At 30.4% G+C, this 14386-nt stretch overlaps 2 protein-coding genes across 4 annotated transcripts; one reads left to right on the forward strand and one right to left on the reverse strand.

The window, feature by feature from the left end:
- Positions 1–2782: 2782 nt before the first annotated feature.
- On the forward strand, positions 2783–5831 carry LOC127241463 (uncharacterized). Its single transcript, XM_051260520.1, has 3 exons — positions 2783–3759; positions 4473–5012; positions 5541–5831. The coding sequence occupies exons 1-3, from the start codon at positions 2938–2940 to the stop codon at positions 5640–5642; spliced, it is 1464 nt and encodes a 487-aa protein (XP_051116477.1). The 5' UTR covers positions 2783–2937; the 3' UTR covers positions 5643–5831.
- Positions 5832–6435: 604 nt separating this feature from the next.
- Positions 6436–11791, reverse strand: LOC127241490 (AT-hook motif nuclear-localized protein 25-like). Of its 3 annotated transcripts, none has more exons than XR_007836540.1 (3): positions 11454–11791; positions 10175–11357; positions 6436–6668 (listed from the first exon to the last, which is right to left on the reverse strand). XR_007836540.1 is itself a non-coding variant. In XM_051260571.1 (3 exons), the coding sequence occupies exon 3, from the start codon at positions 11055–11057 to the stop codon at positions 10272–10274; it is 786 nt and encodes a 261-aa protein (XP_051116528.1). In that variant the 5' UTR covers positions 11058–11074; positions 11266–11357; positions 11454–11791; the 3' UTR covers positions 8971–10271. The 3 variants fall into 3 exon arrangements, 2 of the variants coding, with proteins under 2 accessions (XP_051116528.1, XP_051116527.1); XM_051260571.1 differs by lacking the exon at positions 6436–6668 and having other exon boundaries at positions 8971–11074; positions 11266–11357; XM_051260570.1 differs by lacking the exon at positions 6436–6668 and having other exon boundaries at positions 8971–11357.
- Between the last annotated feature and the right edge of the window lie 2595 nt (positions 11792–14386).

Here is a 14386-nt window from a genome sequence, read left to right on the forward strand (position 1 = left end):
TGTACGTAAGAAGAGGAGATGGGGACACGTAAGGACGGTCCCATGGCAGAATATCTAGAGCGGTATCGACACGCGTCCAAGGGTGACGTGGATCCTATGCTACATTACTGCCGTCCAAGCCTCACCACACCACTCATTTAATGCATCACCGCCTACTTATTTACTTTGCCTGCGTTTGGTCATGTAGTTTGGACTATTAATTTGAGTTTTTACGATTAAATTTTAATTAGTGGTTGTTTCTTTTATCCATAAAAATTTTTTAGTTTTTACTTTTTTTATATTAAGGTGGGAATCCGCAGAAATTAGACTCGACAAGTCACGTAGCAACATAAAACATATTAAATTTAAATTTTAGTTAAATATTTTTAAATCAAATAAGAAACATACTAATTAATGCAATATAATTAATTTTATTTTCATTTTAAATGATACTTTCTATGTGCAATATTTTATCCTTATTTTTTATTTTTATTAATCTCACATAATTTTGTCCTTTTTTTTTAGAAAAATAAAATTACATTTAAATCACATTTTAAAATTTAAATTTAATTTTTTTTAATCTTAACTAAACTATTTAGTTATCTTAATCTATAATTATTTTTAGTATATAATAATTATTTTTACTAATATACTTATTAATTACTTACTAATTATATTTTATCTACTTTATCGTATCTACAATAATAGACTCATATTATCTATAACGAATGGAGTATTTTTTATTTAATATACTTCATCCGTCTCATTGGAATGTTACCATTTTCTAATTTAATAATTGTACTATCTACTTAACATAATAAATACATTTTCAACTTAAATATATGACACAAATGTCATTACTTTTATATTACATCATACTAATAGGGGTATTTTTGTCTTTTTACTACAATATTAACATTAAAAAATCTACATGCAAAAAATAAACGTCATCTTTCCAATGGGACGGAGAAAGTATTATATTTTCTCTTTCCCTTAATAAAATATCTATTTTTGTTCTATAAAAAAATATATATATATTTTTAGTAATTATACTATTTAACTAATATTACAGATACCTTTACAATTTACAATATACTGTACAAATGTCATTATTTTTATATCACACAATAATAATAAATTTATTTTAATTATTTAACTTTATTCCTACAACATTCAAATATAATACTAATATTTCTAAAATTTCGTAAAAAAAACAAACAGATATATAATTACGAAACGATGAGAAAATTTAATTAATTAATAATACTACATTACAATATTATTATATTATTTTTATATAAATGATATTACTAATAACTTTACAATAAAAATTTATATATAGAATTAAAAAACTAAAATATGTATTTAACTATTTTAATATAATAAAGTATACCTAGTAATAAAAATTTTTTTAGGTTACTCCATTTTATGAAAGATATTTATATTTATATTTTTATTCGTTTCATAGTTTTTAAAAAAAATTGATCATATATTTTAATTATGCTCTAAATTTTATAATATAATTTTTTTAAAAAAATATTTATATTTGAACCGACCGAGTTTCACTGGCCGTGCTAAAACTGTTGTAGCTTGAATTATTTTCAGCAACCTAACGAATTAGTCGGTCAAAAATTTAGGAATGCTCCAACTTTCCCAAGAAATGATCCAGGATCGAATCTGACTGTGCCTTTGATTATGCCTCATTTCTCATTTACCTGGTCAACAGTTCAATTCAATTTTGACCGGTTCCTTTAGATTAAATAAATTATTAATAATAAATTATAATAATATTTTATTATCTTTAATTTTGATTAAAAAAGTTATCCAAACAAATCAATTAATGCGATATTTTTAAATTATTTATCTTTAATTTTTTAAAAAATAGAATGTAAAAAAAAATATACTTGAATTGATATGTTTATTAAAGTTTTTTTTTTTAAAAAATATTTATATATAAAATAAGAGGAAAAATTCTAAAAGAATTTGTCTTGACGGATTAGCTCGGCAAACCTGGGCCGGGTTTTGATTGAGCCGCCATTTGAGGTTTTGGGGTTTCATATGGATTTCTATTTGGGCCTATAAATGGGCCTTTATTTCTATGGAAAGGCCCAAAATGGATTTAGGCCATTAGTGTGTTGAATGGCTCAATATTTAACACATAATTATTTTGCTTACTAATATTTAGAGATAATTATGTTGAGAGCTAGAATAGAACACAACATTAATTTAAATTTTATCCAATCACTAAAGTTACAAGTTTACTTGGTAATTCCTTAATGGTAAAAAAATAGATAATGCAAAAATAACCGTAAAAACACAACAAACGGACACCTTTTAAATTCAAATTAACACACAGGCATTTAATTTCAATTAAGTAGTTGAAGAGTTTGTTGTGATTTTTAGGTTTTAACCCATTATTCAATTTTCACATACGTGGCTAGCAATTCCCAACTACAATTTAGCCATTAATTAAATAAAATACATATTTTCCAACAACCCATTTGTGATACTGACATAGTTAGGTCATCTTATGAAGAGATTTTTGAAAATTTTGAAATATTAATAAAATTTAAATCAATTTTTAATTTCAAATCAAATTACTAATTAAATATTTAATACATAGATAGATTTTATTGCCACAAAATCATAATCTTGAATCAAAATATCATCCGCCAATCTTTTTCAATTAATTCTCGATAAGAAAAGAGATTTTTCAAATTAAGTAATTGATTATCAATTAAGTATAAACAGGATCCACCTGTTTGTAAGACCACAAAAATTAATAGGAAATTAATTAATATTTCAGTCCAAGTAAATCATGACACCAAACAGACCCTACACGCCGTCCCCAATACGGCCTTCCTCACCGTACGAGAAGCAATTCCACATGCGTCAAACTGACCCGCCATTGCAGCCTCTCAACTCCCCTGTCAAGCATTTATTCCGCCATTAACTCCGATGAACAGAAATCGAGAAAAATCGGGGCAAATGAAATCGACGCCGGCGGAGAAATCCGGCGACCTCCGAACGACGTCGCTTAAGGCGGCGGTTACCGTCTTCATAGTCTTATCTGTGTCGGTTGCTTTTTACTCAAGTTTCTACAGCGTCGGCCGGCCGGACTTTTTCCGGTGGTCGGACATCCCCGACCCGGCGGTTTACATGGGCCGGCTCAACTCCGACCGGTCGCCGACGAATATTTCGCACATCGCGTTCGGAATCGGCGGGTCGACCCGGACGTGGGGGAGTCGGGTTCGGTACGCGGATCTGTGGTGGAAACCGGGGATTACCCGCGGGTACGTCTTTCTAGAGCGGAGGCCGGACCGGGTTTTCCCGAACCGGCCCGGGGTTCCGATTAGGGTTTCGTCGGATTGGAGGCGGTTCCGGCGGTCGAGCGGGCCGGAGGCGGCGGTGAGGATAGCTCGGGTGGTGGTGGATTTATTCCGGTCGGGATTGCCGAACGTGCGGTGGTTTGTGATGGGAGACGACGACACGGTTTTCTTCCCGGAGAATCTGGTGGCGGTGCTGTCGAAATACGACCACCGTGAGATGGTGTACGTCGGCGGCAACTCGGAGAGCGTGGAGCAGGACGTGATGCATGCGTACGGCATGGCGTTCGGCGGGGGCGGCTTCGCCGTCAGCTATCCGCTGGCGGCGCAGCTCTACGGCGCGATGGACGGCTGCCTGAATCGGTACCATTATTTCTACGGCTCAGATCAGCGGATCTGGGCGTGTGTAGGGGAATACGGTGTGGACCTCAGCAGAGAATCGGGGTTCCACCAGGTGCGTTATTATTTTAATGTTTATTTTTAAAAGTATTTTTTTAAGGTTGCCGCGTCACCGTAGGTGAGAATATATTTTTCTCCTATGTTTGAAATGGGTAGGATACGTGGCTGATTTTCTGTGGGTTTTTGCTAGAGTCACATGGCTGTGGGTGACCTACTGAATGGGCTCCTGCCACGTATGTACCTTTCGAGTGGGGTGCTTTTTCGGCAGAATAGTGACGGAATATTTATGGTTTTTGTCTGTTTGGGGGTGACTTGTTTTTTAACTTTTTTTTACTAAATATTTTTTTTTTCATTGGTTGATGAAACGGAAATTACAATCGTGGGTATAATGTAATTTGGGAAAGGCTTGTGGGCATGACAATGAGAAAAATCGAATCTTGATTGAGACAGTAGAGAAGAGTTTGGATTTTCTTTTGCTGATTATGATTCATTTGCCTTTCTGATTTGTGATTTTATTTCAATTTTGAATAATTCTTTAATTTTGTAGTTTTTAGAAAGTTGATTAGATCCTCTTTGCATTGAGTTTAGGGTGTGGTTCCATGGTGATTTTAATTTGTATTTTGTGATATAAATAGGTGATAACGCTATATTTTGAATATTCTTGTTAGAATTTTTTTCTACTTTTCATTGCAAGATGATCTATAACAACATAGTTTCAAATTCTAACAACACCATTGTCGTTTACTATTGTATTGTCAAATTCTCCAGCTCGATATACGAGGGAACCCGGGGGGCCTCCTGGCTGCGCATCCGTTGGCGCCGCTCGTGTCGCTCCACCACCTCGACGACGTGCAGCCGCTCTTCCCCAACAAGACCCAGATCGAATCGCTGGCATTACTTACGAAAGCTTACGACGTCGATCCGTCCCGAACGCTGCAGCAGTGTTTCTGCTACCACCGCAAGCGACGGTGGTCGGTATCCGTCTCGTGGGGCTACACGGTGCAGATACACCCGAAGCTGATGACGGCGAAGGAGTTGGAGATGCCGGTGGCGACGTTCAAGACGTGGAGGAGCTGGCACGACGGGCCGTTTACGTTTAACACGCGTCCCGAGAGTCCCGACCCTTGCAAGCACCCGGTTGTTTTCCACTTGGCTTCGGTTAACAAAAGTTCGAGCAATTCGACGTCAACGGAGTATAAAAAGCTCGATGATTATCCGAAGCACTGCGGTAAGGGCTACGCTCGAGCTCTTGCCATTGATAACGTCGTTGTGATTGCGCCCAAGATGGATCCTCGGCAATGGAAACAGGTTCGTTTCGTTTCGTATTTGATCGATCGTATTTTCGGGTTATATTTGCGTGTTTTTTTTTTATCGTTTTAGTCGTTTAATTGAAGAAAATTGGGTAAAGTATATTTTTGGTCCATTCGCACTCTACTATCTGATTAGTTCATTTTTAGTTCTTAATTATTAACTCCGTTAAAATATTAGCAGATAAATTTATAAGAATGTTGTAAAATAAGTGATATTTTAACGGAGTTAGTAAATATGAACTAATTTGATAAGAGGGGCAAAAAATGTATTTTTCCTGAAAAAAGACCGAAACTAGTTTCATATTTTTCTCGATCATTGCTCTAATAGTTTTAATTTTTCGTATTCTTATAGAAGAGTAAGAATTAAGACTGTTATAGTATGATCGAGGAAAATATGAAATTATTTTCGAGCAAAATTGAATTGAAATTTTTATGATTATTCATTTGAATTTAATTATTTCAAAAAGTATATATTTCGTGAAATACTTGACTTTTTACTTACTTTTAAATATTTTGGTAACGACAGAGCCCAAGAAGAGAATGCTGCGACATAAAAGGGAGCTTAGGACAAGGAAGAATGACTGTAAGAATAAGGAAGTGTAGACATACAGAAAGTGTCACTATTTAATCTTTTGGGGGTGTGTTTTTTTACCCAAAATCTTTCAAACTTTACACCAAAGTCTGTGTGTATATATATATTGAGAGGAGGGCATTGGTGAAATCCCATTTTTATTTATTTATTTTTATTTAAATTTTATATTTGGGATAATAAGTGAATGATGAGGTGGTAATGAATTTCTTGTACTGATACTATGAAGATGTGTTTTTGTTGATGGTTGGTTTTTTGTTTTTTGTTTTTTTTTTTAAAAATGTGAAAATATGGAGCTGCTACCCAAATCGGGCCTGACGAGAAAGTCACATTAGGCGTCGGGGGTTTGAACCTATGACCTCACTGTCACAAGTTCATCAATATTGATGGTTGGTTTTGTTTATGATGCATGTTGGGTTAGATGAGATTTATTTAATTGGTTCTTATTTATGAAGATTAAAATAAATTTAAAATGTATTTAATTGTTTTAAAATATATATTTTTTTTTATGTAATAATTGATTTTTAAAAAAAATTATATATATTATTTTATTTACATAAAATATAATACTACCTATTTTTGTTGAAAGAGTAGTATTTATTTTTTATATGGATATTAAGAAATGTTATATTTTTAATAATAATCTATGATATTTTAGGGTGTAGTTCTTGTCATTTTTTATTATATTATGTGAATTTTATATTTTTTGATTTTTTTTTCTTTATAAAATATTACTATATTATTAATCCTCGTAACGAATTAAAGCAACAAATAACAAAAATATGTAGTAAAACAATAAATATTTGACACAATAATTATTCTATTTGAACAATTGAAAAAATTGGTTTACTAAATATTCATCATATTAAAACATAACAAATATTACTCAAAAAAAGAAAAAAAAAAACAGCTTAACTACGTGTAATCGTCACATTAAAAGTCCACTAGAAATCAAACAACATCAACAACACACAAATTCATTGAAGCAACATAGACAAGCATTGTCTCGGGATTGGATCTGTGACCGTGAGGTCATGAGTTCAAACCCCCGACACCTCATGTCCCCTGCTACAATTTTGCCTAATTTTTATTAGAAGGTTTCGGGTAATGAAAAAGTAGTATATGCGAAAATTAAAAGTGCACGATGAACCTATTCGATTAGTTAACCAAACATTGATATTTTTACATAGTAAAAGAAAACCATTTGATAGAGAAAATTTATTATACATTTTGGTACATAAAAGGGGCACAAATAGAAATTTAGCAAAAAAAAGTTGAATGCGAGTAAACTACCATTGGAACTTGGACAAGACAAAAGGCTCATAAAAACATTACACTTATGTCATAAAACCATATCTTACTAAGAAGAACAAGGCAAAGTGATTGAGATTCAGTCTAAAATTCTTGTAATATAAGAGTAACTATAAAGTTTTTAAGTTTGAGAGAATGACATAGTTGTACGTCTAAAAGACAGAAAGATGCTACTTGGTGTCCGATGAGACAGAACCTATAGAACTTGTCAAAGTAAATAATTCATTATCAATGTGATGCTTTTATATGACCTGGCTAGATCTGTCTACGATTCCAATGAAGATAGTATTTGGTAGAAAATTAAGAATTTTCCTCTTCCTCGAAAAAAGTTCCAACTTTAAAAAATTTAACAATCAAGACATAATAACAAAGTCATTGAAATCAGTCACAAAGAGGTTTTTAATCGATAAGATACTTTTCTTTCATATTCCAACGAGTATGAGAATATTTATAAGTTACTCTCAAGATATTTTTATTATCGAGTAAATCATCACGTAAGTCTCCTAAATAAAAATTACATACATATTCTTATTGATGCTTGTATTGTAGATGATACCATTAAGCAGTAATAAATAATACAAAGTCACGTATCAATAATTTGGAGGCTAAATATAGAGAGGAGACTAGCAGACATGGATTTAACTTTAACTTAGTGCTTCAATAGCAAAAAAGCCCGGACACGAATGTCAATGATCTAAGGGTGTGTTTGTTTAGGGATTTGTCCCCAAATTTACTATTCATCCTCTTTTTTTTTTTTTTTTTTTTTTTTTTTTCTAAAAAAATATCAAATCAAACACCTATTTTTTATATTATAGTAAAAATCAATTTTAAATTCAAAACACCACATCAATACATATTTATATCACATCATACAACTATTCAAATTCAAAATTTTTACTATCCAAATCCCCAAACAAACACACGTTGTTTTAAGTTTGCAAACACTTATCATAGAGATAATAACAAATTTAGGTGGAAATAGTTACAATGTATCTAAAATGAAAAAAAAAATTAATGAATGCTAATCAAGCTAAGATTTTGAGGATCTCAAGAATTTTAGTATTACAAACCATATAAGTAGGAGAAATTGTGTATTGCTATGAAGAGTTATTTAAACCAAAAATCTATATAGAGAGAACCATAATATAATAAACAAAATATGGATTTTTGTTTATCTGGTGTGTTTGTTTGGGGTTTGGATTTTGAGTTGGGATTTGAATAGTAAAAATTTTGAATTTGAATAGTTGTATAATGTGATATAAATAAGTGTTGATGTGATATTTTGAATGTAAAATTGATTTTTTAGTATAATATAAAAAATAAAAAAAATTGGGTGTTGATGTGATATTTTGAATGTAAAATTGATTTTTAGTATAATATAAAAAAATAAAAAATAGGTGTTTGATTTGATATTTTTAAGAGAAAAAATGGGATGAATAGTGGAAATGTAATACAATCTCCCAAACAAACACACCCCTGATTTGTTTTCTATTATTTTGAATTTATTTTAAAAAATATTAAAGTAAATACTTATTTTTTATATTATAGTAATAATAATTTTAAATTTAAAATATCATATTAATTTTTATTTATATAACAACTAAAATTCAAGTTTTGACTTTAAATCAAAATTTTCAAACAAAAACATATTTCTCCTATCTTTTTTATGTTCAATTATTATGATTTTTAATAAAATTATGTTAATTTTTATTGTAAAATATTAAATTAAAATACTGTTTAAATACAAATTATATTTAAAATAGAAGACAAAGTTCAAAGTCATGAACACATATTTTCTATGCATTAAATCAGCTAGTTTAAAGTGGTTAGGTGTTAATTTATTTGATTTTGAAACAGCAACCAAAATAAATGTGACAAGTTATAGCCTATATATTTTTAGAATAAAAAATATTTCATTCGTTTTAATTCCAAATTCAAAGTTTTTTTTTTTTTGTTTTTTTACCTATTACACTAAAAGTATCTGTTTTTTATTTTAAAAAAATAATCACATAAAATATTAAAATATTTTTAATTTTTACTTAAATAATACACACATTGGTTACATATATAATTACTTTACGATTAAAATTAAAGGACAAAAATATCAAAATCTCATATACATTTTCTTTAATAAATAAAATATTAATACTACTAGTATTATTTTTCAATATACTATAAAATCTTGAGATGAGGTAAAGGAAAAAATAATTAAAAGTGTGTTTTCTTGCATAACTTATTTAAATTCTTTCCCATCTTATTAAAAAAATGTACTCCCTCCGTCTCTTAAATTTATTCTCACTTTTTTTTTTAATTTATTCACTAAATTTATCTAATTATTAATTTTGGCAAAATCGACACATCAATATTTAATTATTATCCTCTATTCAACACTTATTTACACCAAATATCACTAACTTTATTACATTATCTCTCTTCATTTAATTTACTTTTAATTAAATTTTCAAAAATACCCTCAACTATCTATCAGTTTTTTAATAAAATATATATTTTTTTTAATTCCCATGACGAATCCAAATAGTCTAATTTTAATGGGCGGAAGGAGTATGTTAATTCTTCCGGATGACGAATCACAAGTAAAATAATACGAATAAACTAAATCTAGAAACTGACGAAGAATGTGACGAGAGTAGAGCTGACAAAAATTGACCCACACTACAATCCGATACGAATTCGACACGAAATAATTGAATTTGAGTCAAAAATTTCAACCCGATTATATATATACAAGTTGATGCGAACCGGACACAATAATAAACGGGTAAGGGTTAAGGTTGAGACTCTCAACTCGAACCCGACACGACAACCCCGATTATAATATATTAATATTGATTGATATATTTATTATATATGTAAAATATTCATAATTTAATAATTTTCTCATAAATTAATTTAAATTAAATTAAATTTTAAATAATTCAACCTACGCTCAAACCAATAAAAACTATCATAATATGAAAAACACCACAAAAAATAATTTAATTTGATAAAAAATTTCAACTTAATTATGTATAAGGGTCAACGCGAGTCAACCCGAGCCCGACACGATAATAAACGAATTTAAACAAATCGAATTCTGGTTAAATAATTTAACTCGCTTAAAGTATTCAACCAGACACAAATCTTTCCCCGATCTAGACAAGAGGAAGCCATTGAAAATTAAGAAAAATTAATTTCACAAAATACATTTTAATAACTTATAATAATAATAATAATAATAATAATAATAATAATAGTCTAACCTTATTACAGCTTCCAGATTTCTTGTTATTGCAGAGATCAATGGGCGGTAATCTGTCTGCAGAATATTCACTCAATAATTACCCATTTTAATTAGCTTCAATAAGGAGGAGCTGGGCATGCCTCAGGACCACAAAATCCATCATTTCGAACTATATTATACATCGCCGGCAACGCCGCCGCCGCCGCCTTTGGTTGCTCAGCCGGAAGCTCTTCCTCAATGGCGGCGGCGGCGTCGTCGTCCTCCAAAGGCAGCCGCTCATAAACGGCATTTGTGTACGTCGCCGCTATCACCATCACCGGCCCCGACGCCGTCAGCGCCCCCGCCACCGTGCCGCCGACGACCTGCCCCTGCCCACCGCCCAAATACACCGCCAGACCGGCGGCGCCCGGCGGCGACGGCGCGGGGAGGAACGCCCCTGATAGCGATAATATCTCGAATCTCCCCTGCAGAGTAATCACTCCGCCCGGCGCCGCCGGCTGCCGGAGCGCCACGTCAGCGACGGCGCCGGTGCCGCTGAGGATCGAAACCCCGCAGCGGCGCCGCCGCGCGAAGGCGGCGATGCTCTCGGCGACGTCGCTGCCGCTGCTGATTTCCAGCACGTGACTTCGGAGCGTGTTCGGAGTTTCTTTCGCTATTACCACCGGCGGCTTCGGCTTGTTCTTCGACCCCGGCGGCCGGCCGCGCGGCCGCCGGCCGGCGGAGGAGGACGACGGCTCCGCGAATTCGAGATCTCCCGACGGCGGCGCCGGCGGCCTGATCTCCTCTTCATCGATTTCTTGATTTTGACCGTTGCGAGGGTTTTGGAGATTAGGGTTTCGTCCGCCTCCCACATCCCAAACGACATCGTTTTCGTTTCTCCCTACCCACCACCTACTCGCCATGGCCGAGTCTTCAAACCCTAATTTCACCTCCCAAAATCAAATAAATTATTAAACAAATTTTCAAACACCAAAATTCCAAAATAAAATAAAAAATTCAATTCCCAAAACACTTTATAAAATTTCTTGCAATTTTCAAGAAAGAGATCTAAAAACCCCAAAAATAAAATTCCAAAAGATAAACACTACTACTACTGCCACTACTCCAAACCTTATCTCTTTTTCTTTCAAACCGTTTGACTAAAACTATGAATTCCCGTAACAAAATTGTCTTCTTCTCACTTGATCAGATCAGATCCACAACTGCAAACATTAAAAAACAAAAAAACAAAAAACAAAAACCCTCAAAATTAGGGCACAAGAAGAAACTGTATCTGGTAATAATTGTAAAGAACTTACACAGAGTGTTAGTTAGGGTTAAGTTGTACTGAGGGGTAGTTGAAATGTCCCTGGATCTCTCTCTCTCTAGATCTCTCTCTAGATATCTCTGTGTCTGTGAGAGTGTGTCTGTGTCTGAAAGTAGCACTGATGAAACTGGGAGAAGGGACTAAGGAAGTACGATGAAGATTAAGTGATTATAGCAAGTGTACGATTGAAGGGTGGTTTCTGAGACAGTAGAAATTTGTTGTTACTCTGGAAATGAAATGAAATGAAATGAATCTTGAAAAGGGTTGTCTAGCTATACAAAAGAGGCATCTCCAAATAGTTTTAATTAATTTGGGGGTTTTCACTTTTCAAAATCACCCCTTCAATGGTTGGTTTGTTTGATTTTGCTTTTATTTATAATTTTGGTTTAAATAATATTTTGATATTATATTTCAGAAATAAAAAATTTAAAAAATGTCTTTCTTTTGTATCTTTAAATTTATATATATATATATGAAAAAGAATGTAATATAATTTTTTAAAAAATAATATTTATATTAAATTAATGGATAGAATATATATCATTATCTATTTACATATTATAGTGTCAAGCAATATTATTTTTTATGATAATATTCATCGTGTCATATTAAATATATACTCATATATTTTCATTAAAAATCGATCTTACTCTCCCCCTCCCGTCCAAAAGGGCCTTTTGGGTTATATAATATATTAAAAAATAATAATATTTTATTATTTAATAAAAGTGGGTAAGAGGTTTTGGTATTTTTGTTTTTTAATTTCATATAAAAAAATAATTGTATGTGTAATGATATATTTATAATTTAAATAAAACTTAATCATATTTTGATATTATGATTATTTTTATTAAAATAAAAAAAATATTTAAATTGAAACACAAGAAAATAGTAAGAAAAGTAAACTGAATTGAGACAATGGAGTATCAAATAATATTGAACAAACACACATTAGGTGTTATATAAATATTAATATAAAAATAATTTTATATTAATAATTTTCTTTGAGAAATTTAATAAATATTATAAAAATATAATATACTATTATTTATTATATACATTCAAAAAATTTATATTGTAATATAAAAATACTTTTTTACATTATTGATATAATTTTTTGTTATATAATCCCTTAAACAATACTCGAACGAATGCTTGTATCAAATTTCAAGGCTTTTATTATTTGGATATTGTATTTTTTAAAAACATATTTATTTATTTTTATACAGCATATCATCAAATATTATTTTAATACTAAAATTAAATTAATTGTTTTTTTAAAAATTAATCAAAAGAAATACACTATTATGATTCCTACCATAAAAAAACATATCTAAAATTTCAAATATATAGACTTTGTTTAGATAGGGGTTTTTCGAAATTTGAAAATTTATAAAAAAAATAAAAAGTTAGAATTTGATTTGATATTTTGTTAGAGAAAAATGTATTTGATATAATATTTTTTAAAAAACTGAATAATGTCAAATAAGTGAAAGTGTATTGTATAAACATAATATAATCGCTTAAAATGGTGCTTGAGCGTAGCGCACTTTTTTTTTTTTTTATACCTACAAACGCAAACATTCACGCATTCCACAAGTATCGAACTTCCAATCTTTGTTCTACTAGCCTACCCAGTCTCATTAAATATATTGTGTATATATACATAATATATACGATATATATAAATTTAAAATATTTAGTTTTGACACAAATATTTTAAAAATATAAAAATAAAAAAAATAATTGAAAGTATTTTTTAAATTTTAGTTAGAAATTTAAAAAAAATAATAAAAAAATAGAAGATGATAAATGTAACGAGAGTAAATTTGGCAAAAAAAATAAATAAATAAATTTGGCGGACGAAATAAATATAATGTATGTAACTATCTACACAATTAAATTCTCACGTATTTGTGTTTATAAACAATGAAACATATAAGCTTTTTACATAAATTGATTTTTTGTGTGTCGTATTAAAAATTGTGTCAAAAATATATAATATATTATTTTAAATTAAATATTTAATTTTTTAGTGATAAATTTGATTTATTTTTTACTTTTTGAATTTTATATATTTTGTATTATTTATTTATTATTATTGGGGAATTACAATTTAAAAATAGTGTTTAGTGAACAAAGTTATAATTTGTTCATTTTATTATTTAATATATATTTTTTATATCAAATATAAAAAATTATGTTAATAATATAAAATATATAATATTTTGTATTAAATTATAGATATTATATGAATAAATAAGAGACCTCAAAATCTCAAAACGCCGTCATCCCTAAAGCAATAGTGTCTTGGATGCTAAAGGCGTGGGTAGAAAAGAAAATGACTGCGCGCAAACATTGACGTCGTCGTTGATCGCCGTATTGGCTCGCCACTCGTACATGTCAATCACGATAAACTTGTTTGATGTCATTCCATAGATTTAAATTTAAATAATTTAGCAGATAAAAAAAAATAATTTAAATTACTAAATCTAAAATAAATCAATCTAAATCAATAATAAGTTAATTTAAAATATTTCAACACTGAGAAGGGGATTTGAAGGTTTATTGAAAACATTAGGGCAAGAACAACATGAGGTTTTCGGGGAATTTTGGATTTAGGTTTTGATTTTGAACAGTAAAATTTTGATTTGAAATAATTGTTTGTTGTGATAAAAATATGTATTGATATGATATTTTAAATATAAAATTAAATTTCAATATAATATAATAAATAAAAATATGTATCTAACTTAATATATATTTTTTGAAATACTCCATTCATCAAATTGAAAGGATGATGTTTATTTTTTACGCGTAGAATTTTAAATATTAGTATTATATTTGATTGTAGTTAAAAAAAATTCAAAAATACTCATATTAGTGTGTAATATAAAATTAACGACATTTGTGTAATATAGTGTA

The sequence above is a fragment of the Andrographis paniculata genome, unplaced genomic scaffold, assembly GCF_009805555.1.
Source record: "Andrographis paniculata isolate CXL003 unplaced genomic scaffold, ASM980555v1 Contig82END, whole genome shotgun sequence".
NCBI lineage: Eukaryota > Viridiplantae > Streptophyta > Magnoliopsida > Lamiales > Acanthaceae > Andrographis > Andrographis paniculata.

Excerpts from the sequence above, each read along its gene's own strand:
- LOC127241490 (XM_051260571.1), bottom strand. The coding sequence starts at position 11,057 with ATGGCGAGTAGGTGGTGGGTAGGGAGAAACGAAAACGATGTCGTTTGG.
- LOC127241463 (XM_051260520.1), top strand. The coding sequence starts at position 2,938 with ATGAACAGAAATCGAGAAAAATCGGGGCAAATGAAATCGACGCCGGCG. Across the intron at positions 3,760-4,472 it reads GAGAATCGGGGTTCCACCAG|CTCGATATACGAGGGAACCC; the intron begins GTGCGTTATTAT and ends CAAATTCTCCAG. Across the intron at positions 5,013-5,540 it reads ATCCTCGGCAATGGAAACAG|AGCCCAAGAAGAGAATGCTG; the intron begins GTTCGTTTCGTT and ends TGGTAACGACAG.